Below are 17,779 nucleotides of genomic sequence, written 5' to 3' on the forward strand. Positions count from 1 at the left end.
ATTCCCTAAGTGACTGAAATGCACATTAAAACTGGTGAAGTATTATTTCTAGGGCACTGTTTCTGTAATTGTGATCCATTGTTTACCTATATTAGAATCATCTGAGTTGCTTGTTAAAAATGCAGATCGTGAGACTCCATTCTATTTTGGGTGTCACGTTTAAGAGCCACAGCTAAAAGTAGTAAAATGGAGTAAAGAACAGGAATGAGCATATGATATAGGGAGCAGTGAAAGAACCCAGGTCGCTGAAATAAATCCAGAAAGTGATAATAAGAAAGAGTGAAGAAAGGACATCGACAACAGAACTATGAAGTCAGGAAAGTAGCTGTACTCAGAGTGCTGTGTGTTTCTTTTCTTTCTTCTTTTTTTTTGGGGAGGGGGGTGGTAACCGTTACTTCTGACATGCAAACTACTACGGCATGCTGGAAGTTTTAGAAAGACTGTGGGGACAGGGAATTTACCACTGGAACACACAAGAATCAGTAACATTTCTGAATATGTAACCACCACATAATGCATGCACTTTATAAATGCCTCTAATGTCATATAGTTTAAAATGTGTACATACACTTTTAGAGACATTTCCATATGCTTGGCTCGTGCAATTGCTTCATCTCTCTCCTCATTGGCTAATTGTAGTCGAGACATAATAGCTTCATCACGTTCCCTTTGTGCAAAATACACCTCTTCAACCAGAGCTACAAAAATTATAAGCCATAATTAATCAGAGAAAATAAAGGAGAAATGCATACTTTTCGCAAAAATAAAAAGCAAAAGTAATTTTTATTCACCTAAATTGGTATCAATTAATCACTTGAGAAAACATTTTTTTTTTAAAGCTACTGAAAATTGAGCTACCATTTCACACCCAAAAAAACAAAAATTAAAAGGTCAAATAGTAACAACTATTGTAAGCTTGTGAAGTAAAAGAAATTCTCACATATACTGCAGATAGGTCTATATATTTCTGCAACCATCAAGAAGAATTTGATGATGTTTATTACAGTTGAAGATGTGTGTAGCCTATAACCTGGCAAATCTCCTCTTTGGTAGGTAGGCTACAGAAATTCTTGTACATATGCACAAGGAAACATGTATAAAAATGCTTATTGCAGTGTTATATAATAGCAAAAACTTAGAAAAACACACAAATGTCCAATAACAGAAGAAGGAATAAACAAACCACTTTACATTCAAAATGAAATGCTAGCCAGTATTTAAAAGGAATTAACTATGGACAAATCTCAAAAATGAAATTTTGAAAAAAATAGCAAGTTGCAAAGTAAGACAACTATACCTCTTATTTATGGATAGACACAATAAGTAAAAATATTAAAGCAAGCATGGAAATGATAAACACCAAAGTCATGATGGTAGTTACCTCAGGAGGATGGTGGAAGAAGGGGAAAGGAAAAGGGATCAGGAAGCATAAGCAGGAGCACAGCTACGCTGCACATCTCCACGGGCATCATTTACATCGATTATAATACAGTGGCATCACCTAGATTTGTGCAGCACTATGTGGGGAGCTTTGATGTTATCTGATACTGTCATTTCTCAAGCATAATTTCTACTTGAAATCTTACATAAGTTTTAAAATATCACTAAAGCCTGGCCAGCATGGTTCAGCAGTTGAGCATCTACCTGTGATCCAGGAGATCGAGGTTTGATTCCGTCAGGGCACATGCCCCGGTTGCCAGCTCAATCCCCAGTAGGGGGCGTGCAGGAGGCAGCCGATCAATGACTCTCATCATTGATGTTTCTCTCTCTCTCCCTCTCCTTCCTCTCTCTGAAATCAAGGCATATTAAAAATGAAATGAAATAAAATAAAATATCACTGCAATATTAGACAAAAAGGGGCTCAAATACCTGGATTACTGAACCAAATTTTATTTATAGTCAAGCCACAAAATAAACATAGAAAAGATGTTTAAATGCTCTTTGAGTTCATAAAACATTGCATTTCTGCTAGGATTTTTCATAGATTATTTCACAGTTAATCAAGAAATTTATTTCGTATTAAATTATATGTAGAAAAGAAACCCTGATAATAAGTCGACTACAGTCATCCTTCAGTATCCGCTGCAGACTAGTTCCAGGACCCGTGTGGATACCAAAACCCTCAGATGCTCAAGTCCCTTATATAAAAATGGCTTAGTGTTTACAAAAAAAACCTCTATTTGCATATAGGCGACAAGAGAGTATGCCTACGCATTACTTCATTCACAGGGACTCAGCGTGCTTGACGTACGGCAAATTCAAGTTTTTGCTTTTTGGAACTTTCTGGGGATTTTTAAAATTTAAATATATCTTTTAAACTTCTTTCTTTACCTTAATTTCTTTTCTTTTTAAAAATATATCTTTATTGACTTCAGAGAGAGGAAGGGAGAGGGAGAGAGATAGAATCATCAATGATGAGAGGGTCATCACTGATCAGCTGCCTCCTGCATGCCCCTGACCCGGGCATGTGCCCTGACCGGGAATCAAACCACGATCTCCTGGATCCTAGGTCGATGCTCAACTGCTGAGCCACACCCGGCGGGGCTAATTTGAATATTTCTGATCAGAGGTCCGAATGCAAATGCAAAACCTGGAGACAGAGGTATTATCTTCTTTTTAATAAGAGTATAAAATGGAACACGAAGTGGCAAAGCCAAAGCCAAAACCACTTCCAACATGCTGAGCCTAAGGAAAGAAAAATATTCATCCATCTACCCACCCATCAAATGTTTTTTAGGTTCCTGTGGCGGTCATCCATTGAGTTTTAAGGAATATAAATATAGTGGTCTAAAAAGACCTCATCCTGGAGAAAACTATTACAAATAGAGAGAGTAGAGAGAAAAACAAACCAAAAATTAAGTAGGCACATGATTGATAGATGATAGATAGATAGATGATGATAGATAAATAGATAGATGATAGATACATGGTAGATGATAGATGATAGATAGATGATAGATAGATAGATAGATAGATAGATAGATAGATAGATAGACAGATAGATATGGATAACATAATGGTAAAGGCTTTGAAGGAAAATAAGGGTCTGTAAGAGTATTTTGGCAGATGGGGAATAAACTTAAGCAGTTTGTCAGTTTCTTAAAGAAACGCCTATGACCGTAAGATTCAGCTATTCCATTCACAGGTATTTATCTAAGAGAAATTAAAGCATGTGTCCCTACAAAGACTTAAACACAAATATTCATAGAATCTTTGTTTATAATAGCCCCAAACTAGAAACAACCCAAATTTCTATCAACAGATGAATGGATAAACAAACTACACAACAAATTGTGCTGAAACAACTGGATATCCACATGCATAAAATCAAATGCCTATAATCAATAATTTAGATAAGGTTAAGAGATTCTTGTTATGAACCTAGCTTTTGGAAGAACCAGTACTTTTCAGCACAATTATGTAGTATCATTTACTTTTTTTAAGGTAGTATCATTTACTGCTCTGTGGCATTCTGTGGCTATACTATTCATCACACTATTTTCAAAGAAATGTTTGCCCATAATGTAGTACACAATAATGAGTTTTATTTCCCCTTTCTAATTGTATACAATCTCCTTCCAGGTAGGACACACATAACAGCTTAGAAAAAGCAACATGGTGTATTAGGAAGAATTTCGACTTTGATTGAGATCCAATGTGTTATACTAAACTCAGGCAACTTGTTTTTGTATAGATTCCATTTCTTAAATTATTTTAGTTGCAGTTCGGGTGTATAAAATTAATAATACCACTATTTATGGTTGTGGGGAAAAATTAAATGAGATAATACAAGAAAGTTCTTGGCCAAATAAAGTGTATTCTCAACATTAGTTCCATGCCATCCCTACCATCACCAACCTCAATCCAGACTCACAATCTGAGTTCATTTCTAGACTTATTAAAAATGTGATTTTGATTAATTTGGACCATTTATGTATGTAAAGAATACTATTCAAAATTCCTCACTTTTTAGCCTTTTTCCCTGGCATGCAAAAATTATAAACAGGGACTAAAAAAAATTATTCAGAACCCATTCTATATTGCATACTGCATGTTATAATAGCATAATAGTTTGTAAAAAAATATCATGATATTCTAAGATATTTTACATTTTTTACATTTAAAACACTTCTAATTTGTAAGTCAGACAAGATGGACAATATGCTGCTAAATAGTGATCAAAGCACAGATTAATATGTATATCACATTATCCTGAAATATTCTGGCACATGGAAAGGTTAAAATACTAATTACTAAATCTTAAATGCCGATAGGCTTCCTATCACTTCTGTAAAGTATGATGAAATCTTTATAAAGTGACATTTAATGTAAACTCTGCTCCACTTTATATACGATAACATTTGATGGAAGGGGTAAGGCTAGCAATATTTAGTCTAGTTATTTCTATGCTTAAAGATAAATGCTTTACACCAAGGGTTTATTTATTCCTGTGTGATTAAAAAAACACATTATTTTTTCCTTTATAATGCTAAATCAACTCTAAAGATGTAAATAATGTATGTATTTAATAAAAAAGATTACCCTTTGAGTATTCTAAGCTTAAAATTTAAAATGCCATAAGACACACACATAAAGTCAGATTATACATTTTATAAATGCTAAGAATTTTTCCAAAATTAAAGTATTATTGAATAATAATTTTAACACCTATTAGATTTTAAGTAAAATTTGATTATGAAAAAAATGATTCTGTCTAGAATTCAGTACTCTTAAAGGATCAATATGCAACTCTCAAACATTTTTAGTAAAGAAAACTTAATTGTAAACACTGAGCTTTTCCAAGGTGGATGACTATTACAAAGTTCACTAGAAAATCAATATAGCATTTTAGCTGGAATTTGCTCATTAAACACCCGCAGCTCTACTGCAAATTATGATGGAATGAATAAAGCAAATACGCATGCTTCTTCCTTTTTATTAAATGTAAAATCTACTGTTAATTGCATCACGTATGTCATACAAACTTTTGTCCTTAACTATTAAATAGAAGCTTTAACAAAAGTCATTAGAGATTCTCTTTCTTTGACTTGAATAAATTTCAATATTTGTTCAGTAAAGGTTCACAGCAGTTAAATTACATTAACAAATATTATTAGCTACTGTGTAATCCAACCAAGTAAAATACTTATATTGTAGGTAAAACAAATCATTGGGTGTTTACAATAATATTTGGATATCTCCATTTTTAAACATGGTTATCAAATATTGTATAATTCTTAGTCAAATTCAAAAAAAGATTCAGAGAGGATCACCCCCACCACTACCAAATACTCAAATTTGTTTAGTAAGCTAATTGTTTTCTAATATGGGCAAGAGTAAATATGAAGAAGCTGAACCATACTACGTATGAGTTTATTGAGTCAAGACAAAGTACATATTTTCTTAGTAGAACCGAAGTCTATTGACAAACCCATATTGTACACTTCTCAAACTACTTTCAAAATACAGTAGGAGACAGTATATTGGAAAACATTCTAGTTTAAACATTGGATCATGATTCTCTAAATAACATAATTTGGAGGATAGACATTGCCTGGGAAAAAGAATCTGTTTGTTAACATCCTCAAAGTAGTTATGTAAATAAAAAAGGCTGAACATAAAGAGGAAAAAAGAAATCAAAAGGATTTGATATTTGAAACATATAAAACAATCACTGATTATAATTCGTGTTCCAAAAGTCTAAAAACAAATATAACATAGATAACAGCTTTGTAAAAGAAGGTCTTTACTATACATGAAAGAATGTCATAGTTCCTGAATAGCTACTGTTACTACTGCACATGATGTTAAACAGATTCCTTGCAAATATGATAGTGTTTTAAGACACCATCACATATATATTCCAGAACCACCAACATTATACTAGGTCTTTTAATTTCCCTAAAAATTGTATTCTCCTCTCTTTATATATAAAAATTGGTTAATGTGGATTTAAACACAGATGGTAAATGCCCCACGCCAGGAGAAAATTAACCAGCCTACTCCATGTAGTTTGATGCTTCCATTTTTTGCATTACAATGCTGGATTCAACGTTTTACTTCAGAGATTCTTTTAAAGAGGAGATGATTATGTTTTTCTAAAGTTGGATTTGAATGTTCAATATTTTATATGATTATTTTGTAAATAACCTTTTCTGATAAAAGAGTAATTCAGGCTTATCGTATAAATGCAAAGGCAGAAATTTTACATAGCTTGTAACATTCTGTGTATATTTAAAATAAACAGAATATGTCCCTATATTCTTCAGTATTCTTGAAAAAGATAAAATATTTTATATTGTACATGAAATTTTATCATTTGGACATGACATGTTTGACTGAATTAAAGTGCTCCTAATATAAGATTTTACACTGTTTCCAATTATTCACTATATAAACAACACTGTAATGGACATCTTTGTACACAAATCTTTACATATGTACTTAGCTAAGTACTTAGGAAAATTCCTAGAAGTATGACTACTACATTAAAAGTTGGCATTTTAAGCTCCTAATATATGCTTTAAAATTTTCTTCTATAAAGTAGCTATAAATTTATAAGTCCTCACTTAACCTAGTTGATAGGCTCTGTGACTCTAAGAAAAACAATGAATAAAGACATAATTTTACTATAGGCTAACTGATATAAATAAGAATTAAGTGCCTATGACAACTCATCAATGTTGAAACAAAATGCTACTGAGGACCTGCTGTACTTACTGATGGTATAGGAATTGCTAAAGATTAATTAGAAAATTATACAAAATATGTTTAAGTAGAAAAACTATAAAACAAGAAGTTTTTTTGCAAAACCCTCAATTACTAAATATAAGTATTTAGTACATATAACTCAAAGGCTATATAAGAACACTTTCTAAAAATATGCTTTTTACATTCAAACATTTAATATATCTCATATTAGAACTACAATATTTAATGTTAAAGAAGCTTATCTGTGAATTATTATAATTAGCATCAATTATCTTATACTTCTGAAAAACAATTTTAAGAAATATTTAAATTATTTTCTGTACAGAATATCCACTTTAAATTTTAATAGATACTAATATGAAAATTCTGTGAAATATAACTGCTACCCAAACATTTTAGAATTAATTAAACATGTGGAAAAGACTTAAGAATCATTATCTGAAAAGTTTTCTGTTATTTTTATGCTTTAAAACCTTATTTGATATGCTCTAAAATGCTTAATATCATGCTAAATTCCACAGAATGCCATACCTAATAAAATATTGCCACTTGATGATTGTTATGTATACTGGTGTCTCTGTTTCCCCAACACTTACTTTGTTTTCTCCAGAAAACAAACTCTTGTAGGGAGAGAGGTTACAACATCGGCCATAATCTATTCAAAAGTATTAATTGACCTGGCACTTACTGTAATTAATCCTGATTCATGCCCTGGGACTCTGCAGCCAAAGATAATATAATCAACCTCTACTTATCAATATTTCTAAGTGCTGTATTTCACAGAGATGCGCCTTTTTGTTTTTATCTGAAATGACTGGTCATATTCTTGGATTCCTTTTCCTTCCAAAATAAAACATGCAGATATATAGATATGTATGTAATGCTCCATTATAATTTAATTATGTTAAAGCATTTAAGTGTAAGATTAATGATTATCACATTTATGCCCATTACATACACAGAAAAATGAGATTCCAATGTGTGTTCTTTCTTAGAAGTATGTTATTTTCTTTTCTCCTGATATATAGAACTAATTCTTTTTCTTAACCACTGGGTCATCAACATCATCTGAGATACGGTATAGGTAACAAATAATTTTTTTACAAGAGAACAATGTAAACATTTTCTATTACACAACAATTTTTATTTTTCCATGTTAATTAGTTGGGGTGTCTTCATATATTTGGTACAATGGTAATTACCTACCTATACTTTTAACATTTACATTGTTAATCTAAACAGAAAAACTTAAGCTGTAAGTTTCAAGGGATCCTATGTTCTGATGCTTTGGGCTTCAGAACATAAACAAATTAACATTCTCTGTAATAGGAAGGGCTTGACAGTATTTTTTTATTTATTTATAAAATATCATTCTAAATTTGAGCACATAGAAAAGAATCTATCTTTTTTTTAAAAAGCAAATTAAATGCTTGCAGAAACAATGTAAGCTAAGCAAATTATGTAACCACTGAATTAAATTATATGTAAAATATAACTTAGATGACAGGTAGGTAGGTAGGCAGGCAGGCAGATACATGATAGAAAGATAGAAAGATAGAAAGATAGAAAGATGATAGATAGGTGATGATAGATAGATTAGATAGATAGATAGATAGATAGATAGATAGATAGATAGATAGATAGATAGATAGATAGATGATAGAGACAGATAGATTTATAAACATAAGACTTAGGAACTAAGGAGTTCTTTTGGCTAAAACCCAATATTGGCCTTATTTCAGTTTAATTGGAAGAGGATCTCAAATTCATCTTCTCCATGAGACATCAGGAACCTGGATTTATCTTTGTACCAAAGGTTAATAAGAAATGTGTCTGCAAAAGTCAAACAGCATTAAATACTAAAAACTGATTATTATTCTACAGGAGTTGTTCTGTCATTCATAATCTCTCCATGCTCCAACCTTCCACAGCTAATCTTTAATGGATGACATGCAAGAAGGAAAAATAACTAACATATAAAGCAGAGACTCTAACGTGAGCATTAAAAAAAAAAGGCTTTTAAAGAAACATAAGTATCTTAAATATCACAAAAATAACTTACAAAAAGTAAATAAATACTCTTTTGGCAAAATTCAAACATCATCTGTATACTGTCGATGTAATAGAGGAATAAAAATTAAGAGACATTAAACACTAGACAATTCCCACAGAGACGGAAAAAAGAAAGGTTTAATTGAACAAGTAATTTTTAAAAGTTGTAACCACATCACTGACCTAAGAGTAAATTAATGGATGCAAATCAAGCCATACAATACTCTCTCACTATCAAATTCAATTTATTTATGTAACACAAATTTTGAAGTGTTTGTGGTTTAATCATTTTATTTAAATGAGAAGACATGCTTACCTAAAAGAAAAAAAGTCAATGTTTCTGCTATGCTTCTCCAAAATATGCCCTAGTATTTGAAGGTCATATATGCTAACAATTTTCAAATAATATTACCCACATATATAATTTAATGAGTTAAAACACAGTAAAAAGTCCTAAACAACTACTAAGAGATACATTTTTTTCCAATGCTAACAAATAGGGAACGAGCTGGTCATTTCAGCTTTTGTTAAGTAAAGAAGACCTACTTATTACACATTTTTCTCCTAGTTTCTTTTTTTTTTTGGTAGAGATTTAAAACACACTTCTCATGTTTTTAAACTTTTTAAATAAAATTAAATCTGAAAATCAAGAAAAACTAAAAACTACAGAGAATAAATAAAAAATACTCTAAAACCATTTTAAAAAAAAATTCATATCAATTCTTTCTGAAATAAAACATACACAAATAGCTCTGGGGCAGTTACTTATATTAGGTACACTTTGAACATGCCCCTCCTCGATCAAGAAGTGTTGAGAAAACAAGGTGGTGACATCATCTCATTGTCATAATTCCATTTATTGAGTGTGCCAATGGGTTAAGCATTTCATAAACATTATCTCACTTAAATGTCACAGCAACCTATAAAGTGGGGTTTAGACAAAGTTTAGTGAGGCTGTCACTTACACAAGATAAGTGGTAAAAAAAACCCACAAAAAACAAAGGTCTGAATCTGAAGTCTGAGCATTGAACCACCCCACCCACTGCAATGTGGTATTATGAGTAAGAAGTGACTGCACACAAAAAGAAATGCTTGATATTACACATCTGTCTATCTGCTGATGTATATTCAGTGCTTAACACAATGCCTAGTACATAACGGCCCCTCGATAAAAATTTCTTGTTTGAATTTTTAAAAATTTAGCAAATTTCTATACAGTGCCTAATAAAAACAGTTGATGATGGTGATGTCAATAAAGGATGGGAAGGAAAAAGGGTAAACCATTTGAGATTTTATCACAATAAAGGATACAACTCAGTTTAAACTTTCATGAGATCATATTAGAATGATATAATTCACATAATGTAAAAACCATCAGGGAAGCAAAGGAAACAGGCTTCATGCTATTATAACAATCTACATGAAGGCTTATTGTAGGTACACATTAGATTAAATCCCAAATCCTTTGTTTCTCATTTCTTTTATTTCAGATTCACATGTAAGTAAAATGCACTAGTACTAATACATATATATCATCAGTAATTTTCCTAATCACCTAATCCTTTGTTTCCAATTTTTTTCTTTCACTTTTCTGTTAATAAACTGTGAACCATTAACTTTAATTAAACGCTAAACAGTGCCCAGCCAGTGTGGCCCAGTGGTTGAGCATCAATGGGACCCATGTACCAAAAGGTCACTGGTTTGATTTCCAGTCAGGACACTTGCCTGGGGTTCTGGGCTCAATCCCCAGTGGTGGGCGTGCAGCAGGCAGCTGATCCATATTTTTCTCTCATGGATGTTTTTGTTTCGCTCTCTCTCCCCCTCTCCTTTCCCCTCTCTTTAAAGTCAATAAAAACATATTAAAAAAAAAAAAAAAAGCTAAACAGAACAAAAATCTTTTCAAGACTTCTGACATCATCAAAGGTTTAAGAATTCCATAAAAAGCCCGGCCCACATGGCTCAGCAGTTGAGCATCGACCTAGGATCCAGGAGATCAAGGTTCAATTCTGGGTCAGGGCACATGCCCGGGTTGCAGACTTGATCCCCAGCGGGGGGAGCGCAGGAGGCAGCCAATCAATGACTCTGTCTCATTATTGATGTTTCTATCTTTCCCTCTCTCTAATTTATAAAAACATAAAATTAAATTTTTAAAAAATTTCATAAAGATAAAAATAATCAAATATTAATATTAGCTACAACTTACTGAGTACCATACCAGCTATATACTAGGTATGTTTATAAATTCTCTCTAATCCTTAAATAATCTGGTAAATTAGTTAATATTCACATTTTACATGGGAGAAAATAAATTTGGAGTCTAATGGTAACTTATCCAGTCAGTCCCTATTAAGTCAAAGCTGTGACTTGAACTTGGGTCAGTCTGATTCCAAGGCTTTTGGTCTTTCCATTACTTCATTCTGCCTCACACAGAACTGGGCACCTTTTGTTTATGTGGTTTTGATTATACTAGATTCTTATTCTTATAAATTATGCAATCAGCTGGGAAGACAAGATGATGAATATATGTGTGTGTGTGTGTGTGTGTGTGTGTGTGTGTGTGTGCGCGCGCGCGCGCGCGCGCGTAAGTTACATAATATACATAAAAACACAAAAATAAGTAAGGGGCAAATCTGAAACACAAGAAAAAACAGCATGGGTAAAATGTCAAGATTTGATCACAGCCATCACATGCATTTCATAAAATTTTACTTTATATGGTTCTTTATGCATAAACTTCTTATAGGAATTATTTTAAGATTAGAAAGCAAGTAACTTTTTTAAAAAAATCACATCTTTTAAAAGTAACCTTTACTTTTTCTATTACAAAATCTAATCCATGCTCACTGAAGAAAACCTGAAAAGGCAGAAAACTGTTGACTGAAATAGTAATATATCCATTAATACCACCAAAATTTGCCTCCTGTTTTTTTAATTGATTTTTTTTTTAAGAGAAACGAAGGAATAGGGAGAGAGAGAAACATCAATGTGAGAGCAAAGCATCAACTGGCCGCCTTCTGCATGGCCCCTACCAGGGATCGAGCCTGCACCCGGGGCATGTGCCTTGACCGGGAATCAAACCGTCAACCTTTCCATGTGACGGATGACATCCACTCAACTGAGCCACACTGGTCAGGGCTGCCTGTTTTCCCCTATTTCTTTCACTTACTATTGTCATAACAATTCTTATATCAGACATTCTTCAGAAATTATTTTAATTATTGCATGATGTCTCACAGCATAAATGTTCTTTATTTAACCATTCTAGTATTATTTGATTGATTTTAATTCTTTTGCTGTCATAACTAATACTCATATATGAATATCCTTATATATAAATCTTTATATTTTATATATTGAAATGAAACAACTCCTATTTCCTTGAATACCTGAATTTTATTAACATTTCATTTGAAATATCCATAGACATATATATATTTGTATCCTACTTGCAATTTCCAATGTGTAGTTCAGGATGTTCTTGCATGTATTTTTTAACGTGAAATATCTTCACTTTTTAAATATTTATGTTCTGCTTAAGTATATTATAATACTTAAATATATGTGCATATTTGTAATATACTTTACCAAATACACTTTTTATTTTGAATATAAAAATGAGCAGTGATAGAAACAAACACCCATGCTTATGTGGATTATTTGTTCTTTCACATGACACTAAATAAAACCACAGTCCTATAATGTTCCCCTTTCTATTCAGGCACTGACATAGTTGTTTTTGTCATGGTGCTTTGTATTTTGACCTCACCTAATACTTACTAGGTGGAAGATAAGCTATTTACAACTGTATGCACAATGAGAAAATATGAAAAAGTTTATGAGTCTACCAAGGGTCAGTTAATTTCTTATAGCTTCAAACCAATGAATTTCCTAAGCAATTCAGATTTTTTATTTTCACATATTACAATAATAATTCTCTCTAATGTCACAAGTAAAGTATCTTTAAGATTTTTTCAATAAAATAGAACTGAAATGTTAAAAAGTAAAGATACATTCTGAAAATTTATACTTTAAATACTAAGTAGTTGGTCATCTTTTTAAACTAGATTGCTTTGTCCAGAGAAAAGATGTAGCATTATTATTTTCATCATTTTAGGAGGCTATAAAAACATACTAAACATGTTTCTAAAATTTAATATTTACTAAAAAAATTATCATTAATGATAAATATTTAATTAACAAGAATCATAAAGCAATCAAATACTATTTTATGCATGTATGATTCATAATTTAGTGAAAGAGAACCCTTAAATATATACCAATAAATATTTGAAGTACATGATTAGCTACATTATACAAAAGTTTAAAGAGCAAGTAATATTGCTTGATGAGTTTTCCTCTCCAAGAGATAAGTGAGCTATACAGACATATTAATCCATGATTTTCAGTAAGTCACAATGGCCTAAATCTTATTAAATTACTTCTGTAAGATACATGCAAAGTTAAATTTTGATGCAAACACCTTAAAACAAATGTACTTTTTATAACACCTTCCTAGCAAACAGCATATATAATTGATTATAAAAAGCCAAGAAACTTTCAAATTGTGCTAAATTTATATATGAATTATTCATTTTTAACATACTGTTAATTTTCCTTAAAATATATTATTCTCCTATTTCCCCACTTAAAAAAAATCATGGTACTTTAACATTAACAGAAAAACAACCATCCAGGATTTAGCTGGAATAATTATTTATAGTCATTTTGGCTATATTTTCATAGTGATGTTTAATTCTACTTTGTACAATAATATTTTGAAGACAGGTTATATATGCTAATGTCTCTGACATAAAATACCATAATTCTTTCATATATGCAACCAAGGTTAAGTGGCTCATAAAGTATGATTCTATAACTTCAAAGAAATCACAAAATATAATTATTCCTTAAAATCATTCTAATTGATATAAAAATGTTAACATAAGTAATCTCTAAAATGCCTCTGAATGTTAATTGCTATTTTTTTATGAAATTTCTCTTTCCTTAACACGCTAGGACAGTGCGAGGCAGTCACAGTGACATATGTGTGTATATAGATGAGAGATCATAACTATTGAGAATCATCTGGCCGTATCTGTAATATACCACAGACAAATTTAAAAATTTCCTCCTTTCAAAGACCTGTAAGTAAAGATGGACTCAAAACATATTTAAGGGAGTCCTTTGTAATTTTAAACGTTGGTAACCTTTCACTTTAAGCTTCTCAGAGAAAACAGTATTTCTATCTTCATCCACATTATCAGATAAAAATTTATTAATTCCACAAAATAGATTTTAAATTAAATGTAGGTTTCCACTGGCAATGAATATATGACTATCTTCATACAAAGGAGAAGTATTTCCTCTCAACGAGCTAAAACAATAAGTGGTATTTGAACTGCTGGTTGAAAGGTAGAGGCACTGGTAATCATTATTTCCCCTTGTTTGTTCAGGCCCTTCCAACAAAACAAACAACCTTTTTGTGATTGGATTGACATGGTGTTAACAATGCATTTAATGCCCAAATCAGTATGAATACAGGTAAAGCTCTCACTAATACCAGAGCCAGGATGTTAAAGCCACCTATTTTCTAAGCAGCCGAAAAAAAGAAAAAAAAAAGACAGAGCTTCCCCTCCTTTGGCAAATAGCTCGTATGCTAGTGTTCACCAAGCCACATAATATAATAACCTTGTGCACATTTCTTAAGGCCATATGTTAAAACTCATCTACCATACCTGCTGTCTTTTCAGCAATTTGAGCTTCAGTTGCTTTCTCATGGAGTTCCAGCTTAAGCTTTAGTTTTCTCTGTTCTTTATCTGCTTTAGACAGTTTTTCTTGAAGCTTAAACATATTGAAAAAAAACAGATTCTTACCTGACAAATATCTTGCACAAACATAATTAATCCCAAAGTAAAATTCTGTTCTTTTCTAATATAAATAATATTACATTTAGCTACCTAAATACGTAACTCCAGAGATTAAAAATCCACACAATAGTTAAGGTTTAATATATTTTATAAAGTAATAATTACCTGTGATGACATAGAAATTATAAAAACTTCTTTATATACTTTGTGTGTGTGTGTGTTTGTATGTGTAGGTAAATACAATTAATGACGGAACAACATAATTATTAAAAAAAAGCCAAAGACTTAGGAGGGACTATTCTAAAAAAAAAAACAGAACAGCTTCTCTTAGTATTTTTAATATTTTGAAACAAACTTAAGATAATAATCTTAGTATCTGAAACCAATCTCTCTTTGAGAATGCTATCCATCATATTCCATTTAAATTGTCGCTGGCACCTGATTCAGAATTGGCATGTAATAAATAACTGCTAAATGAAAGGACAGAAAACATCTCCAGCTCTCATACAGAATCCCTCCAAATGGTTTTTGTTTTGTTTTTAAATTCCTCCCTCAGCTTTTGTCATTTGTTTTGTTTTCCATCTTACATGGGCAACATTCCTAATATCACCCTTCAGTTTGATTAGGTCAACAACTAGAATATTAAAATCAGACAAGTATGTGGAGGTTAAAAAAAACAGAAGGCATAGAAAAATGAACATTATTTAATAACATTATTTAATGCTCAAAGGACTGTAACTAGAAACAATCAGAAAAGGTAATATGTGACATAACAAATTGGGTTGGACAAAACACAACAGTATAAGATAAGGTAAATGAAGATGTTGCCAAGTCTTGCTACTTTAAAGTTTAATTACATATATTATTGAGGTAAAATATAGGGCAAAGATACTAATAAAAAAAAGTAGTTAAGAAAGTAACATGAAACCAGTGCATTAAATTTCTCATTCTGCAAAATACTGAAATACAAAGTTTGACCACAGTAAAACCTGAATGAATCTTTTTTTATATATCTACTTGAGGTACCATAGATTTATGAAAAAGGAAGTGATATTACAGGCCAGCAAAGGCAGGCAACCAAAGAAATTTCTCTTTATAGCCAATCTCTCAACTCATTCATACCCTGATGGCATGATATGGCAACGACATAGAGCTGCTGTTAGAAGATAAAAGTACACAGTAAAACTGAATTATGATGGACAACAAAGCAAGTTTAGGAGGTCAACAGCTAAAAGCACACTGTACAATTAACAGGTTTTTCTATAAGGTACCTTTTCATTGCTTGCTCTGAGAATGTCCAATTCTGTTTGAAGAAATGCTATAGTCTTCTCTTTACTTAAGTCTGAAGTAACTTGACAAGGGATCATACATTCATAATGCAAATCACCATTATCTGTATGTTCCATAGTGCTGTAATAAAGAAAGCCCCTATTATACAACACAAACATGACTTCTACTAGAGAGGATCTATAACTTTTACCCTTCAAATGGGGAGAGACGAATTTAATTTTAACAATAAATATATAAAATTACTTAACTTTAAATTTCTCTTGTTATGCACTAAGAGAATCCTATGGGTGAAAAGAATAAATGCATCAATTTCATACAGGTGCTACTCTATCAACTGAGAGAGGTAAATTTGTGGAAAGCATTTAGTAACATCTAGAGAGACTCATGGTTCTGTATACTTAAAAGAATTCAGGTTTTAGGGGCTGTGAATATTAATTCAATCTGTGCTTTGGGTAGAACTAGATACATTTCTCACTTTTCTGAAAGTGGGAACAGTAATCTTACCTTTTTTCAATTTGGTTGACAGTATAATATTTTCATTATTAAATTTAAAACATATTAAAAATGAAAACCTTTTCCTGTAACATTTAAGGGTAAGCAAAATTTTTTTTTTTTTTTACATTTTGCATGCTATTTGAGAAAAGTATCAAACAACTTATTAGCAAGTAGTATAAAGCAAGAAAGGGAAAACAGACACACAGTTTTTGAAGGTATTTTCTATTTGTAAGCACAGTTACACCTTAGAGACTCTAAGAAGAAATTAAGCAGTGAGGCCTGGGACAGTCAGTGCAGCTCTACTTACCATGTGCATCTTCTGTTGCAATTGTCCTAGATAGATATCTCATATCCTGGCTTTAGCCCAATCTCTAGTATCTGTTTTTCTCATGTGGTTATAAAATGTTTATCACCTCTTCATTCATCCCTACCCCTAATCCCCAAAAGTGTACCCCGATCTGTACTTCAGTGAGAATATAACTCATTGTTAAGTGGTAGGAAAACATTAATATATCTACTGAGTAATTTCTAAGTAAGTTGAAATAGCTGCTCTTATGTAAAATTATAAAAATGTATTCTATAAAATAAAATTTTATCTGAACTGAATATTACTATATTAGTCACTAAAATTGTTCTAATGTAGTACTATTTTCATAATACATGAATAATTATCGAAGTACCTTAATCCCACAGGTAAAAGTCACAGATGTCACAAATTCAAGTCCCTTCATGGGACAGGTAAGGAAGGTAAATGAGTAAAAGCTGCAGAATGTAAAAGAGTACAGAGGCAAATGAAATGTACAAGGCCCTTTTGTACAAAGCATTCAAATTCATTTAAAAAAAAAAAAAAAAGCTAACCGAAACCACATCTTTGGCCTTATTTTGATCTGGAGCTACTGGGTTTGGGCTCTGATTTTGAAAAATATATTATTAATATCAACTTGACAGTTATTTCCAGATCCATAATAAAACGTCACAGAAAACAATATTTAACTGAAAAGAATAAAACCTCATGGCCTTTATTCAAACTCATCCTGTGCATTTTCACTTAGCGATCTAGACCAGCGACTTTCAACCCATGTGCCGCAAGAATTTTTAGAACATGCAATACGTGACTAGTCAGGGGCACAGACCACTTTTCCCTTAGATTGTCAAATAGAAAAATGACAACAGCCAACACAACAGTAGCTGTCCAGTGTGAAAGCATCAAATTAATACCTAGTGTTTCGTCAGATTGGCAAAAATAAATTTTTTGGTATGTCACAGAATTTTAGTAATTAGTTTGTGTGTGCCATGAGATGAAAAAAGTTGAAAATTGCTGATCTAGACACATCATATTGACATAACAGAAACAGTAGAAAACT

General features: G+C 31.7%; 1 protein-coding gene across 4 annotated transcripts in view; it reads right to left on the reverse strand.

Annotated features, from left to right (window-relative positions):
* MIPOL1 (mirror-image polydactyly 1) overlaps positions 1 to 17,779 on the reverse strand; it is a 270,347-nt gene that overhangs the window by 205,353 nt on the left and 47,215 nt on the right. For all 4 annotated transcript variants that reach the window (XM_081155068.1, XM_081155067.1, XM_081155069.1 and 1 more), the window contains 3 exons: positions 15,902 to 16,040; positions 14,499 to 14,604; positions 569 to 698 (listed from right to left, as the gene is read on the reverse strand). In XM_081155068.1, coding sequence (XP_081011194.1) covers positions 569 to 698; positions 14,499 to 14,604; positions 15,902 to 16,040 — 375 coding nt within the window. The remainder of the gene's footprint in view (positions 1 to 568; positions 699 to 14,498; positions 14,605 to 15,901; positions 16,041 to 17,779) is intronic.

The sequence above is a fragment of the Miniopterus schreibersii genome, assembly GCF_964146895.1.
Source record: "Miniopterus schreibersii genome assembly, chromosome: 1".
Taxonomy (NCBI): Eukaryota; Metazoa; Chordata; class Mammalia; order Chiroptera; family Miniopteridae; genus Miniopterus; species Miniopterus schreibersii.